Raw genomic sequence first — 16,597 nt, forward strand, 5'->3', positions numbered from 1 at the left:
TATGTGGAGGTCATCACCCTGACAGAGTTCTAATGAAGCAATATGAAAGAATGAGTGCTTTAGCTCAATAGTGCCGGTGATGGTTTCCATTACAAGCCACAAACAGGCTTGTAATGAGGACTCTCCATAGACATAAGTATTTTTATACTGTACGAACTATAGATTCTATCCCCTAACCCTACCCTAAAGCTAACCTTTGCAAAAAACTCTCTGCATTTTCACATTTAAAAAAAAATTTGTTTAGTGTGTTTTTTAAGCTATTTGAATTATGGGGACACTAGAAATGTTCTCATAAACCACATTTATAGCATAATACCCTTGTAACTACCAGTTTAAAACCTTAAAAAAAAAATCGTCGTAAACCACCCAAACCCGACCACACACACACACACACACACACACACACACACACACACACACACACACACACACGCTAACCAAATTTTGCCTACCCCCTATCCTTCCCCCCACTCTTTCTCTTTCTCTCTCTTTCCATCTCTCTCCCTTTTTCAAACCATTGTTTACTGCGAGTAATCAGCTCTGATTAATTCAGACGTCCTCTTCAAATGCATTTCTCACTGTATGTCAGTATACAGTGAGTTAGTGTGTGTGATTTGCGTTTGTATAGTGATATTTCTCTGGAGGTGTGTGGACACAGATATTTTCTATCTCGTACTCATTTAAAGTCATTTTAAAGCAGACAACAGGCTCGGTTGTCATACAATACTGTTTTAATGGTACAAGAGGTTTCTTTCTCTTTTATTTAGGAGGTACAGTGTCCTCTTTAGGTAACCATTGGAATTGCATTTGTTTAACATTTTGAGTCCCCAAAATACACTCTTTGTAAGACTTTAATTGATAGTAAACCTATGATGAAATAGATGAGTGGTCTTTCTATATGTCAAGGATGTTAAGAAATTGTTTGGTGATTGAATTATGGTGGTAATATCCCCACTCATAGTCCCCACCAATTCAATTCAATGTTTAATTTAAATAGCTCTACTGATAATATCATTTGTAATAATAAGAAGGGGGAAAAAAAGATGCATAAGCCCAGACTTTTGAACCCCACTGTATATTTTGACTTATCACCTCAGTGTGACTGAAAGGACATTGTTTCGGCAAAAATTACAGCATCTACTGTATAGTTTTTGGCCTGAAGCTGCTTGGAGATGAGACCATAGAAGATGCTTGGATTAGCCATTCTTTAGTACAGGAAAAATATATGAGAGATTTTTGAGAGCAGTAACAGTAAATGGAAGAACATAAAGATGGATTTTCTCTGAATGACATGTTTTAATATTGACGTCAAAAGAGGCTACTAGTTGAAAATACAGTATATGGTAAAACAGCAGTAATAATCTTTACTTCCTCCTTATTCATCTTTCAACTTTTTGTGTCTCTCATCTTGAGTGTTCAAAGTTCTTTACATCTCTCTCTCTCTCTCTCTCTCTCTCTGTGATCTCTTTTTCACTCATCTCTCCATTCTGTCAGTCACTGCTAATCTATAAGATGGATAGGAGCCAACACAGTGGAGAAGGTTTGATTTTTTTGCATGAAACAGTTGCTGAGATTTCTTATTAAAATTAACACACAGTGGCTCAAATAAAAAACAACCAGTGACCCAGTGAAGTGGTGGTGGTGTAGTAGTCTAAAGCACATAACTGGTAATCTGGTAATCAGAAAGTCACTGGTTCGATCCCCACAGCCACCACCATTGTGTCCTTGAGCAAGGCACTTAACTCCAGGTTGCTGTGGGGATTGTCCCTGTAATAAGTGCACTGTAAGTCGCTTTGGATAAAAGCGTCTGCCAAATGCATAAATGTAAATGTAACCCAAAAAAAAAAAAACATTTATGCAACTAAACATGTCTGAAAGTCATTTGACATAATGTATTCAATAACTACATTCAAAACCAAGTGGAATCAGCCATCATAATGTGAGACATTTCTCAAAATTAACCACTTTTCTGAGCAATTTTTGCTATTTTAATCAATTGCTTGAAATTGTATGAAGTCAGTTCCCCTTTAACCCTCTGGGGTCTGAGGGTGTTTTGGGCCCTGGAGAAGTTTTGAAATGCCTTGACATTTGTGCTTTTTTCAGTTGCTTAAAAACACATTTATGGCTAAAGTCTGATAACACTGTATTCAGCACAAACTGGGCTACAATAATATGTGAGCAACATGTGTGTACAGGTTTGTATTTTTGAGAAATTAATGTTTATGCATGGTATTTGAAAAAAACTCAATTTTTAAGTAATTGAAATAAGGCCATATAACACATTTGTTCACAAGACTTTTGAGAACTGGATCTTGTAGCCTAGAGGTTTTGCTACAAAATTATGTGAAAATCATCCTGTTCACTCATTCATACAAAACAATATAGTAATTGAACTTTTGTAAGACACTTTTAGTTTTAGAAAGGTAATATGCGAGGAGGCGTGAACTATCATGAATATGGAGGTATTTCACACCTGAGGAGACAAAGACCCCTCCCCTGGGCCTATCAATGAGGAATGTGACAGAAAGAGAATTTATCTTAATGATCAAAATCAAGTTTTAAGTTAAAAGAAGTAATCTGACTATACATTTTCTTTACATAAAGACTTTACTTAATTTTAGACCTACACTACCATTTAAAATAAGTCTCTTCTGCTCACCAAGGCTGCATTTATTTGATCCAAAATACGGTAAAAACATTGATATTGTGAACTCTTTTTACAATTTAAAAGAACAGTTTTCTATTTGAATATATTGTAAAATGCAATTTGTGATCAAAGCTGAATTTTCAACATCATTACTGCAGTCTTCAGTGTCACATGATCCTTCAGAAATCATTATAATATGCTGATTTTCTAATATGGGCATATTTAAAGTACATTTTACTCATTTACACCTGAACACATATTTGCAAGCACAAGCTTCATTGATGATAATGAGGCAGCATAAACACTAGATAAAATATAATCTAAACATTCATATTATTTTTATATCATATTACATATCATATTTATATCATACAGCATACAATTTAAATACCTGCTTTAGCTGAAACAGCATTTACATGTAACTAAAACTTGCTTATTAGGACATTTTTCAAATGTCAATACTCTGAATCTTGGCTGGCAAGTCTGGAAACAGTCCCACTAGTTAAACATGTACATGTTTATATAAGATAGCATGTCAACTAATTGTATCCTCGGCTGGATCAAGTCTCTCTTCAAATACAAACGTTCATCGGAGTCCCGCTCTTCTTCTGAGGAAAATTTTAACTTTTCAAACACGCAGAAAAATGAATAAACTTGTTGTTTTTAAGACAATGTCGGGGGCGTTCACCATTTGCATTGATCGTCTCAGCACATTACCGTATGAATAACGCACTCTGCTGGTTGGGGGGATCACATTAGAGATAAATTAGCTGAGCCAGGAAAACTGTACATCGCTTTGTTTCACACAGATTACATTGCAGGAGAATATTTGTTTTAAATTTGAATTGTTTTATTTAAAATTAGACATTTTAAGCTTTCTATAGACATATGTTTCATGTTTATGTGATAAGTATTCGCAGAGTTTCAGTTAATTTTTGTGACATGTTTCAGATATATGCTCGCAAACCCAGAGACTGCTTACAGCTCACCCTTTTTATTTTCTTTATTTTACAAATACACAGGGTTTTGTTGTTATTGTGAGTGTAAACAAATAAAGTAGACCCTTTATAGTCTCTAATGATGTCTTACACTTATCTGTATGCCCCAAAATGATGGAGAATTTTATGTTGTTTCCGCTGTAATGATGGAAAAATCCAGCAGGACGCGCCGGCGCGTCCGTCGACCCCAGAGTTTTAAGCTGTAATATACTGTATATTGTGTCTTTTATGTTTACAAACTCTTATTTATATTGTCTTGTGTTTCCTGTTTCCTGTGTTCCTGCCATTCCCTTGTTCAGGTGTTTCTAGTTTGTCATTAGTTTCATGTATTGAAGCCCTCATGTTTCCTGTGTTCCTTGTCTGGTCTTATCATTCTAGGCTGTATCATCAGCGGGTGTTCTTTAGTTGTTGTTTTTGTTATACTTTGTCATTCTTCAGTTAATAAACGCTGCTTTTGTATTCTGCCCTCTTAATTCTTTTGCCTAGTTCATCACTTTCCATCTCTGATCACACAAGACTGTCATCTTAAATCTAAGCTTATCCTTGACTCCTTGACAATTGACCTGGAATCCTGGAAGTTTGTGTGGCCTCATTTCCAGCCTCTTTGGCTTTGGATCTTTCCCAGATCAGTACTCATGACTCTGTTATCTCCATTCCTGGGTCATCGCTTCTAATCCTTGACACTTACCCTGGACTCCTGGCAGTTTGTCTGCCTTCTGAGTCCCCATCGGTTTCACCCTCTGAGTCCCCGGGCCGTCTTGACCTCGCCCCAGAGTCCCCAGCCAACTTGACCTCGCCCTCTGAGTTCCCGGGCTGCCTTGACCTCACCCTCTGAGTCTCCTTGCCACACTGACCTCACCTTCTGAGTCCTCAATCTACATTGACTCTGTCCTCTGAATCCTCGTCCTGCCGACCTGCCCTTTCCCCAGCAGCAGCCGACGATCAATCCTTCTCCCCATTAGCTGAGCCTGTTCCTTTCCCAGGGGCAGCCACCAGTCCTGTCCTTCCCTCTGCAGCCACCACCAACCCATTCCTTTCCTTAGTGATCGTCCCTTCAGCCATTGGTCTCATGACTTGTCCAGTACCTCTGTCCATCTGGCCTGTTCCCTTTGGTCCTGCTACCCCCACCTGCTCCACCAGGCTTCGCTCCCTCGTCAGTACCACCTGGCCTCTCTCTCCTTTCTGTAACATCCACAGCAGGCTACACTCCACCAGGGTCTCCTGCTACCTCATTGTCGCCAGGGTCTCCTGCTGCTTCACTGTCATCAGGGTCTCCTGCTGCCTGGCCGTCTCCAGGGTGTCCTAATGCCTTGCCATCGTTAAGGTCTCCAGCCTGCTTGCCGGATCCCGTGGTCTCTGCCTTCTCCTAAACCCCCATGGTCTTCACCCTCTCCTTATCCCTCATGTCCTCTTGCTCCGCCAGCACCCCCCGTTGGCAAGCCACCCATAAGGGGGGTAGGTATAGGGTCAGCTCTGTAATTTATATAGTGTCTTTTTTGTTTACGAACTCTTATTTTGAATAGTACTGTCCATTGACTTTTATTTAGATTTTTCTGTGTTCCTGTCATTTCCTTAACCAGATGTCTCTAGTTTTTTCACTAGTTTTTAAATTAGTAATTGTCAGTAGATTTTTTAGGTTTTCACATTTTCTGTAACAAGTAAATGAATGTGTCCTTTTTTTTCATCCCGTGTTTTCTCTCTCTGTAATTTTTTCTATGTCCTTTCTCACTTTTTCTCTCTCTTGCCCTCCGGCCATTAGTCAGCATTTTTGTGTTTTCTTTGTTTGATTTTACAGTGTGTTTGCTGTGTGTCAGTTGTGTGTGTATGTGTGTGTGTGGGGCCTCTTCTTTAATGGCTGATGTAAATAACCTCTCTGCTTCTGTGGGTTTGATATATGAGTGTGAAACTAGTTCACCTTCTCTGCTCTTGCCTCTGGGTCTCCTGCTTCTTCTGGGCAAAACAGAACAACTGGCAACAATGACACCAGCGGTCATATGTTCTTCCCTGTGTGTGTGTGTGTGTGTGTGTGTGTGTGTGTGGCGTGCGTGCGTGCGTGCGTGTGTGTGTGTGTGCGTGTTTGTTTGTTTGTTTGTTTGTTTATGTGCTTTAGGTGTCATGGTCAAGTGTAATACCAGCCACTCTTTCACTCTTTGCTACAGGTGTACATCTGAACCGGTGTCTCGTCTTTCTGATTGCTGATGTAATTAAAGTTTGTCCTCATCTGATCTCGGCTATTAAACATTTACAACAGAAACATGCATCTGTGACACCTATGCCTCTCTCTCTCTTTACAGTGCAGCAGTGACTATGCTCCAGTCTGTGGATCTAATGGAGAAGGCTACGAGAACCACTGTCTCCTGCGGAAAGATGCCTGTAAACTCCAGACAGAGGTGCTGTTGGTGTCAGAGGGTGCCTGTCCTGTCGGTACGTCCAGGTCTTTTTCTGATTTTCTCCAAAGCACCAATTCAGCACGAATCTCACATTGATGACTTCGTGAAATATTGGCTCAACTCAATAAGTGATTTGTCATGAATAAAAACAATTTGAATTACAAAAAATTAAAAGCGGAAACTTATTGTTTTAAAACCTTAATAATGTAAAGACTTTGTAAATATGAGCAAAAAATTGAAATTAATATTTATAAAAACTTTGGCTAATGAAATCTACAGGTTGTGTTAATGTTAGGAAGAATCGTCTGAAATGAATGTTAATGGAAAATAATCTTAATAGAAACTAATCTTATTCATATTAGAAAAGAGTTCTCACAGTGTTCAAAACTATTAGGGGTTTACACGGTATGAGTTTTTGCATTAAAATGTTAGAGTGCAACAGAATTCAACAGATGGCATGTATATAGCCACATTAACTCAATACACTCAGAATGCATATCCCACCCCTGAGTCATCCGATTGATCAATTATTTTGAAAACCGACAGCTGTGCATCAAAAATCTATTTTTACATAGATCAACAATTGAAAAATGGTCTGTTCTTATGCTAAATGCAAATAATAAAATCCAGTTCATTTTATAATCATGCATAATTCCCATATCCCATATCGTTTGCTGATGTCAAAGGCTGTGTGTCCAATTAAACTTTTAAACAATATAACAATGAAACGGTAATTTTTGCTGCAAATTCATATGTCACTTGGTAGAATCTAACCATAATAGGAAGATGCCAATATGAAGAGATTGCGTGACATACCATCATCGAAAACCATGAATAAGACAATAAATAAATAAATAATAAATAAAATATGACCCATACTACATCAAAATCGGGTTCACCTGCAGCTAGGATAAACATGTTTTGTGCCATAGTTTATTTTGTGCTGTGAATTGTATTATTAATACATTTCAATGTTTAATTTTAAGGACATATTTAATTTTACAATATTTAAAATAAACAATTTTGGTACTGTGCTGGGTCCCCACTTGATATCCAATGTACAATCTGGATCCTGTAGCAAATCATTTGAGAACCACGGTGCAAGTCCACCAGTTAACCAGTATCAGACCTGCAATGACCAACATAAACAAAGACCAATATGAAAATTCAGCAGGGATTTTCAACAAAACTACTCAACATTGAAACATTACAAATCAATATTCCTAAACTTACTTAAATTGATAACTTAACGTAAACATGACTTTATGTAACGTTAATAAGTCCAGTTCCCTCAACCAAAATTAAAAACATGTATTTGTTTGCTGGGAACAATTGTGTCCCTTAGCTTTATAGGTCAATAACCAATATCTGCCATTCCTAAGAATTTGTAGTAACATTATTAGTAATATTTTCCATTGTGATTGTTATTTATCAGTGGTTAGGATTAAAACAAGCCATTCTCTTTCATATGTGCTAAAGCTTTGCCGGTAAGCTGCAGCACTTTCAAAGATAAATATAATTGTGAACTCCCATTAGCAGGGAGCAGTGATATGAGCACGTGCCTCAACGCTAACAGGCGCAACATTCCACAGCATAACACCCAGCGGGTCTCTATTTAGCATGTTCAATCTGAAAGATGCCAGCCACCTAAGTGCTGACTTGTGGTGGTACTCGGGTTTCTAGAGCCACACCACGGAGGTGTTAATGGTGGTTAGGAACTAAAGTAATGGTCATTCACTAACAGCGTATGACTGTGAGAGTGACGACTGCACCTGGTGCTGGGTGAAATACAGGGTGGACACAGTTGGTTTTGAATGTTAAAGTTGACAGTTGTTGAACTAGCCATGTAGCAACGACACATAGCAACATTAGAATGTTAGAATTACGGATAAAATTACCAGATATTGTTCTTGGATAGTCGTAAATCTGAAAATGTTATATTTAAAGAAAAACCATTTTTTACACCATGTTCCAACGCGTCAACAAAATCTTTTGACTATGCATTATGATGAGAGCATTGCTTATAGCAGGCGATTTAAAGTTCTGTAATGATTAAATTGACATTTATTGTTAAATGCAGTGAATCTGTACACAAGCAATGCTTTAAATAATGACGATGATTTAAGATGCAATTTTTCAAAGTTTACTCACTGCACGCAAATGCTGATAGTCGAATAAACATTTTAAAAGTTGCATCTTTAAATTCATCGCTTTAAAATCACCACAGCTAAAATATTAAATGTACTAGTTTGTTGTTGATGACTAGTGGAGATCCTGTTCCATTTGTAGGATGTGTTACATTCTATGACTTATGTCTACATTCTTCACATCCATCATCTTCAGTCAGTCATTTAAATTCTCCCAAACAGCCGATTTAAGTCACTTTTTTTGGTGGATATGAGTCTGGTTTGAATTCTCCTGATACATTTTTTTTAACATCAGATTTTGAGGTGAATTTAGCCGTAAATATGCAAACTATAAAATAGCAGCTGAAGAAGAAATTCAATATTCAATATAGAATTCAATATTCTAAAATTCAAAATGCAGAAATTCAGATTTGACAGAAAGTAGGCCAGAGGTCAAGCTTCGGGGTTCCACAGAGAAAAGTCAAACAGAGAATTTTGGCCATTCACAGAGCAGCTACAGTTTTGTGGCGCGGGTGAGGCTGCAATAGGTTGCAATTCAAGGCTAACAGAGAAGATTAACTGCACCGTGGTAAGTGTATCTAAAACTTTATTTAGATTTATACAAATTGTATTTATATGTTAGGTTAGCATTCTCCTCATGTGAGACATTTGTCTATGGTTCTGATTGTCTGTGTTGCATCCCACAGCATTTTCGCTTTCAATGTGGACAGATAACTTGTCAATGGAAATGTGTTGCATCCAGAAGTGTACATTACTTGAGTTCACACCAAAACAAATGCTCTGTTATCATTAAGGGTGTGTTCACACTTGTAGTTCGGTTCTCTTGGTCCTCTTGGTCTGGACCAAAAAAAGAAAATGATACATTTAATCCTGGTTCCGAACCTAACGATACAAACCAAAGGCATTAGGAAAAAGTCACAACCTGATTGGACAGTTTTTATGACGTATATTTTCTGACGGAACTTGCCGAACATCCAAAACAATTATGGTTGCTGGTCGAAATGCGCTCATTATATTTAAATATGTATATGGTGGTACTTTTACCAGCTGGGAACAAACAAAGAGTTAATAAAATGTGTAAAGGAGTCAAAACAGCAGCAGGAATTCCTCCGTTGAATACACAAATGAAGATATGCTGCCAGGACGGCTGACGGCGGTTCCGACGCCTGTACCGAACTGTAATGGGCAACATAGCTCCTATGATGAGAAGAACCAGGTATGCTTGAGGTCAGTATTAGGCAAATTACTTCCTGTTTTTGGTCCGTTTAGACGTCTTTGGTCCAAGTTGCGTTCATATATCAATCGAACTGTACCAGAGTTCGTTTGGAAGCGGACCGAGTCCCACTTTCCAGTCGGTCTTGGTCCGCTTGTTTGGTGCGCACCAAGGTTCGGTAGACAGCGTTCACACTTGTTCAAATGAACCGCACTAACAGAGCAATCGCACCAGAGTTCGTTTTAATTGAACCAAACCTGCCAAGTATGAACACACCCTTAGTCACCTTCATGTTGTTCCAAACCCATAAGACTTTCTTTCTTCCATGAAACACAAAAACAGATAAAAAACCGCACCATTCACATTCAATGTATTGAAAAAAAGTGTTTCAAGGACTGGTTTGTGTTTCAAGGACTGGTTTGAGTCAAGTGCGATTTAGTTGCCAAGAAACTTAAGAATATAAGATGTGTAAATGGCCTGTATGCAAGACATTAGAAGGCAAAAGAAATATAGACCATTTGTGTCTTACGGTATGTTGCTCAGTAATTGCGTCCTTCTTGAATGTCAGGTATACCTCTGTGACACGCTCTTTGAAATACATGTGGTAATTTGGATGTAGGCTCCATTAAATTATAGAGAATGTAAGTGTAATTCATCCTATTCATCTACTGACACACAACAGCATGGCAAGCATTTTAGGAGACCTATTATACCCCTTTTTACAAGATGTAATATAAGTTTCAGGTGTCCCCAGAACGTGTCTGTGAAGTTTCAGCTCATAATACCCCACGGATAATTTATTATACCATGTTGTAAATGCCTCTTTTTGGGTGGAACAAAAACACGCTGATTTTGTGTGTGTTTCTTTAAATGCAAATGAGCTGCTGCTCCCCGCCCCTTTCCGGAAGAGGGCTGTGCCTTTACAGCTCATGCTTCGGATACTACAGCAACAATATATATATATATGGTCTCCGTGAGTACAATCAGAGACAATGGTAACTTTAGCTGCATTAGCCGTGGAATCAGCCAACAAGCACATTCGGAAAGGCGATTTGCAAACATTCACAAAATATAAAGTGTGATACTTACATCTTCAGGATATAAAGCTGGAACATGAACAGTTGTTATTGATCCATGCTTTTGGATATTGACTTTGACTTTTAAAGGGATCATGATATGAGGAATAACATTTTCCTTGATCTTGTGACATAATTGGTCATTGTACTATAAAAACATATTGTAAGTTTCAGAACTCAAAACGTCTTCATCGCTGCAAAAAAAGCATTTGTTGATACCAAGCTGCCAAAACAACTTGTTCTCTATTGCCTCCATATTGTGATATCACACTGTGGTAAACATTTGCATCTGACCGCCTCCACAACAATTCATCAACGCCTACTTTACCTTATCACTCCCGTAGCCCCTCCCATTAGTGGTGAGCAGTGAGTTAGCAAGGAGAGAGAGCAGGTCAATCAAGAGCAAAGATCCAATCATAACATTGGGTGTTAACTGTCAAGTCTTAAAGGAGAAGCAGCACCAAAGCCAAGGGTTTCTGGCAGAAGGTCAGAATGAAGGTGGAAAATTATCATGCTTTATAAATATATAACTGTGAAATAATAAACTTTACTAATATTTTAAGTGAACCTTGTGATAGCAAATTCTGGGCTAAATATGAAAGGTAGCTGAGAAGGTGAGCAAAAGAACGGTCAGTGCAAGTTGAATATTTTAAGGGGAAGTGAAAATGCACTCAGAAATGTTTGTCTTCTTTGACTTACACTGACACCTAGGCACATGGATGCAGCATAATTCAAACACAATAGTTTTCATTTACTGATGCCATTGTAGAAATTTGATTAATTTAATCCATGAATTGAAGTGTCCAATAATGGTGGCTGGTGAAATTAAGTAAGGATTGTTTGGCTGGTCATGTGATACTAAAATGGCAGCCCCCGGGGGACCCTCTCCATATAGAACAAACCAGCTTTTATAAGGTTACTGATATGGCTGTCTTCATCTCATGTGAGCACTCATTATTTTATACAACTGTGTCAAAAGGAATTTTCTTTAGTAGTACATTTGTTTTAATGATGAACAAAATACTGAGTGCACCTTTAACTGAGTAAAATGTTGCTATATTACCCATACTTAAACTAATATAATCAGGCTAATTTTTTGGTTGAATCCAGCCCAGTTAGGATACAGTGTTAAGACCTTTAGCGCAGGTTATACTGTAAATTATTCACAATTCCTCCTTTTTCTGTTCTTTTACGCTGTTATTTTCTCTCTCTCTAATCTCAGTCTCTTCCTTTCTTATGTTCTACATTATCTGGTCAATTATCTGAAGTAAAAACAGACACAGCTTTAGGAGGACTACTCAGAAAAGCTCAGGGGAATCACAATCTGGGTTGTGTAACGCTATAATGGCAAATTCATTTGTGCCACCTTCTCTCCCTCTCTCACACACACATACACAAAGACACACTTGCTTCTACTCAATAGAGGTGACTTTTTGTGAGGGCACGCATACAAACCATTTTGGTTCAGTTACTATGTCCTCTTTTAGTCCTCTGTCTCTGGATTAGCCCATTTTTGGTCATCTTTTATCAGAGAAATGAGGAAAAAAGATATATGGGTGTTTCTTTAACAACGGGCACTTTTATGTCCCAGGGGCTGCTTTTTATTCAAACTAACAGATTTTATATATATATATATATATTAGGGCTGTCAATCGATTTACATTTTTATTCAAATTAATTATATGGTGGCCCGATTAATTAATCGCTATTAATTGCATATACAAATATTTACTGAGAAAGCCCCTCATATAACAATAACTCAATATATAATGATGAAATGATTATACATAGTTATGTTTAAATATATATATATATATATAAATATATATCATAAATATTCAGATAATTAAAATGCATTAGATTCTTGTGGCAGAAGAGTTAATCATTGATAAGATACAAAAAGCGGGTTTAGAATACAATGTTTTTTTTACTACCATATTATTGATCATAAGTTAATCATTGACATACAGTTCACAAATATTCATTTCACAAGTGAATTTGTCAATCAGTTGGAGATTTATTATGAGGGCTTGTTTAAGAGCCCGTCAATTTCAACAAGTGTCAGACATGCTTCTGTAACGTCTCTGATGCGTTGCGTCATAAACATACATTTTTAGGACACTGTGTTAAATATAGTTTAATACTTAGAACACACCTTGAGATTGCTTAGTTCAGATTTGCGCTCCTTGGAGTGTTTTGAGCGCAAGAACGTAACGCATGTTTGTGTTGCGTGTCTGCTGGATGGTTGTTTTCTTCACTCTATAAACTGTGTGTTGCCCACACAGCTGAAGTTTCACTTACTGCCCTCTGGATTAAACAGGTGGTACTACAAGCTTGCATTTCTCAGGAATTTTCCTTATTACGCTCCGGGGGCATTGCGATTAATTGCGATTCATTTTTTAACATTTTATTTTTTTATTAATTAATAAAGTAAGTTAAAGTATATACATGAAGAATGTATATTTACTGCTGTACAGTGTTAAATTTAAATATTGACTATTGAGATTTACTAGTGAGTGTGTTTTAAGAGAGTTTGTTTTCTCCAGGGCCAAAATTAGCCATAAATGAACACCCATAATAAATGTGTGTGTGTGTGTTATGCAGATATGTGGGGTATGTGTGTGTGTGTGTGTGTGTGTGTGTGTGTGTGTGTGTTATGCAGAGATGTGGGGTGTGTGTGTGTGTGTGTGTTATGCAGAGATGTGGGGTGTGTGTGTGTCACGAACCCCGCTCCCTCGCTCCGCCCCTTCGAGCTTCCACGCTCGTTTTGCTCCCTCGGGCTTCCACGCTCGCTAACCAGGTGAATTTTTATGAGGTGGCTCTGAAAGACAATTTTCAATGTGGACTGAATGAGCCAGCCTCATCATTCATGCCTGGTGGTCGCTGCTCTCTCAACCTGGCTCAGTTTATTGACCTCGCCCTACTGTACGCTGGTTCCTCGTTTACTGTGGGGGAGGCAGACACTGAACCAGCGCTCCACGCCACGGCCCCAGTCTCGAGGCCTACCACGGCCCCCGTCTGGAAGCCTACCACGGCCCCCGTCGCGAAGCCTACCACAGCCCCCGTCTCGAAGCCTACCACGGCCCCCGTCCCGAAGCCTGACACGGCCCCAGTCCCGAAGCCTGACACGGCCCCAGTCCCGAGGCCTGACACGGCCCCAGTCCCGAGGCATGTCACGGCCCCAGTCCCGAGGCCTGTCACGGCCCCAGTCCCGAGGCCTGTCACGGCCCCAGTCCCGAAGCCTGTCACGGCCCCAGTCCCGAAGCCTGTCACTGCCCCAGTCTCAAAGCCTGGCACGGCCAGCGAGTCAAGGCCCATGCCCGCCACGGCCAACGAGCCAGCGCCCATGCCCGCCACGGCCGGCGAGCCAGTGCCCATGTCTGCCATGGTCAGCGAGCCAGGGCCTGTAGCCTCGACCGCCCCAGAGCCAGCGCCTGTAGCCTCGACCGTCCCCATGGCCACGTCCCCTGTTGGCCGAAGACGTAAGAGAAGGAAGAGGGCCCCTTCTCCCCAGACTCGTCTTGTGCTCAAGACCGCAGAGGTTCCCTCAGAGTCTTCCACGGCTCTGCCGGGCTCTGCTCCGCCCTCAGAGTCTTCCACGGCTCTGCCGGGCTCTGCTCCGCCCTCAGAGTCTTCCACGGCTCTGCCGGGCTCTGCTCCGCCCTCAGAGTCTTCCACAACTCTGCCAGCCTCTGCTCCGCTCTCAGAGTCTTCCACGGCTCTGCCAGCCTCTGCTCGCCCCTCAGAGCCCTCGCAGGCTCCACCTCACGAGCCTCCCAAGGCTCCTCCTCTCGAGCCTCCCAGGGCTCCTCCTCTCGAGCCTCCTAGGGCTCCGTTTCTCGAGCCTCCCAGAGCTCTACCTCCCAAGCCTCTCAGGGCTTCGTCTCTCGAGTCTCTCAGGGCTCCTCCTCCTCTCAAGCCTCTCAGGGCTTCGTCTCTCGAGTCTTCCAGGGCTCCTCCTCCCCTCGAGCCTCTCAGGGCTCCGTCCCTCGAGTCATTCAGGGCTCCTCCCCCTCTCAAGCCTCTCAGGGCTTCGTCTCTCGAGTCTCTCAGGGCTCCTCTTCCCCTCCAGCCTCTCAGGGCTTCGTCTCTCGAGTCTCTCAGGGCTCCTCCTCCCCTCCAGTCTCTCAGGGCTCCTCCTCCCCTCCAGCCTCTCAGGGCTTCGTCTCTCGAGTCTTTCCTGGCTCCCCACCTCAAGCCTCTCGAGCCTTCCAGGGCTCTGCCACTAGAGCCTCTCGAGTCTTCCACGGCCTTTTTCCCAGAGCCTCCTATGGCTCCACCTCACGAGCCTCCCACGGGTCTGCTCCCAGAGACTCCAGGGCCTCCTACGGCTCCACCTCCCGAGCCTCCTACGGCTCTGCTCCCAGAGACTCCAGAGCTTTCTAGGGCTCCGCCTCCCGAGCCTCCTACGGCTCCCCCTCCAGAGCCTCCTACGGCTCCACCTCCCGAGCCTCCTACGGCTCTACCCCCCGAGACTACAGAGCCTTCCAGGCCTTCCCCCTTAAAGCCTCCTTCGGCTCCACCTCCAGAACCTTCCAGGCCTCCGCCTCTAGAGCCTCCCACGGCGCCACTGTCATTGGCTTCACCTCCTGAGCCTTCCAGGCCTTCACCCCTAAAGCCTCCTACGGCTCCACCTCCCGAGCCTCCTACGGCTCTACCCCCCGAGACTACAGAGCCTTCCAGGCCTTCCCCCTTAAAGCCTCCTTCGGCTCCACCTCCAGAGCCTTCCAGGCCTCCGCCTCTAGAGCCTCCCACGGTGCCACCGTCATTGGCTCCACCTCCAGAGCCTTCCAGAACCCCACCTCTAGAGCCGCCTACGGTGCCACCTCCGTCGGCTCCGCCGCCAGAGTCTTCCAAGTCTCCGCCTCTAGAGCCTCCTGCGGCACCACCTCCCTCTGCCCTGTCTCTTGGGCTCCCTATGGCGCCGCCTCCTCAGTCTCTCAGTGCCCCGCCTGCCGAGTCTCCCACGGCTCCGCCTTTCACGGCTCTTCCCTGGCCTCCTGACCCTGTCCGGTGGCCTCCTGACCCTCTTCCTGCCCTGTGGCCTTTTCCCTGGCCTCCTGACCCTCTCCCTATCCTATGGCCTCTTCCCTGGCCTCCTGACCCTGTTCCTGTCCGGTGGGCACCTTCCAGGCCCCCTGACCCAGACTCTGCCCTATGGCTGCCCCCTAGATCTCCTGACCACCCACCTGTCCGCTATGTTCCCCCTGACCTTGCCTTGAAACTGCCCATTGACCCCATGGACAGTCTCATTTCCCTCTGTGCCCCTTGGACTGCCCTCAATTTTGTTTGTGTGTATTGTGGGTTTTCTGTTCAGGGGTTTTTTGTTTGTTGGGATCGTCCAGCACCTCTTCCCAGAGGTCGCGCTCCTCGCACCGAGCGCGGCCGTCAGGAGCCGTCCATTATAGAGGGGGGAGTACTGTCACGAACCCCGCTCCCTCGCTCCGCCCCTTCGAGCTTCCACGCTCGTTTTGCTCCCTCGGGCTTCCACGCTCGTTTTGCTCGCTCGAGCTTGCACGCCGTTTTGCTCCTACAAGCTCTCATGCTCGTTAGCAGGTCTCCCTCCTCTGGCTCGCATGCCCGCTCTCCTATCACCAGTATTAGTTTCACCTGTACTCGTCTCATCACCTATCATTGTTTACACCTGCACTCGCCCCTATATATATCACAACCCTTTCGTCTCACGCCTGTTGGTTATTGTATGTAGTTTCCCGTGTCTTTGCCCCCCGCTAGTCCCGTCTAGTTTCGAACTCCCTTGTGTGTAGTCTTCCTCTTAGCTTGCCAGCTCCGGTGTTCCCCTTGTTCCCCTGTCTTTGATCCCGCTAGTCCCGTCTAGTTCTATGCCCTAGTTGTTAACTGTTTTCCCGGCTTCGACCTCCCGCTCTCGTTGACCACTCTCTCCCGGATTTGCCCCTTTATTCTATTCTGATTCCCCGGCTCCGACATCACGCCCCCCTTTGACGACGCTTCACTGGATTTGCCCTTGTTTGTACTTTTGCCTGCAATAAAACGCAGTTTTGACTAACATTGTGACTGTCTCTTCTTGTGCGGGGGTTACAGTGTGTTATGCAGAGATGTGGGGTTATTCAGAGGCAAAGGCTGTAATCAGTGTCAAATAAAGTGGGA

At 42.6% G+C, this 16,597-nt stretch overlaps 1 protein-coding gene across 1 annotated transcript in view; it reads left to right on the top strand.

The window, feature by feature from the left end:
* The window catches only part of LOC127654123 (tomoregulin-2-like), an 80,274-nt gene that overhangs the window by 21,478 nt on the left and 42,199 nt on the right, over positions 1-16,597 (top strand). Inside the window, exon 3 of the mRNA XM_052141134.1 lies at positions 5,940-6,069. Coding sequence (XP_051997094.1) covers positions 5,940-6,069 — 130 coding nt within the window. The remainder of the gene's footprint in view (positions 1-5,939; positions 6,070-16,597) is intronic.

Source organism: Xyrauchen texanus, chromosome 13 (assembly GCF_025860055.1).
Source record: "Xyrauchen texanus isolate HMW12.3.18 chromosome 13, RBS_HiC_50CHRs, whole genome shotgun sequence".
NCBI lineage: Eukaryota > Metazoa > Chordata > Actinopteri > Cypriniformes > Catostomidae > Xyrauchen > Xyrauchen texanus.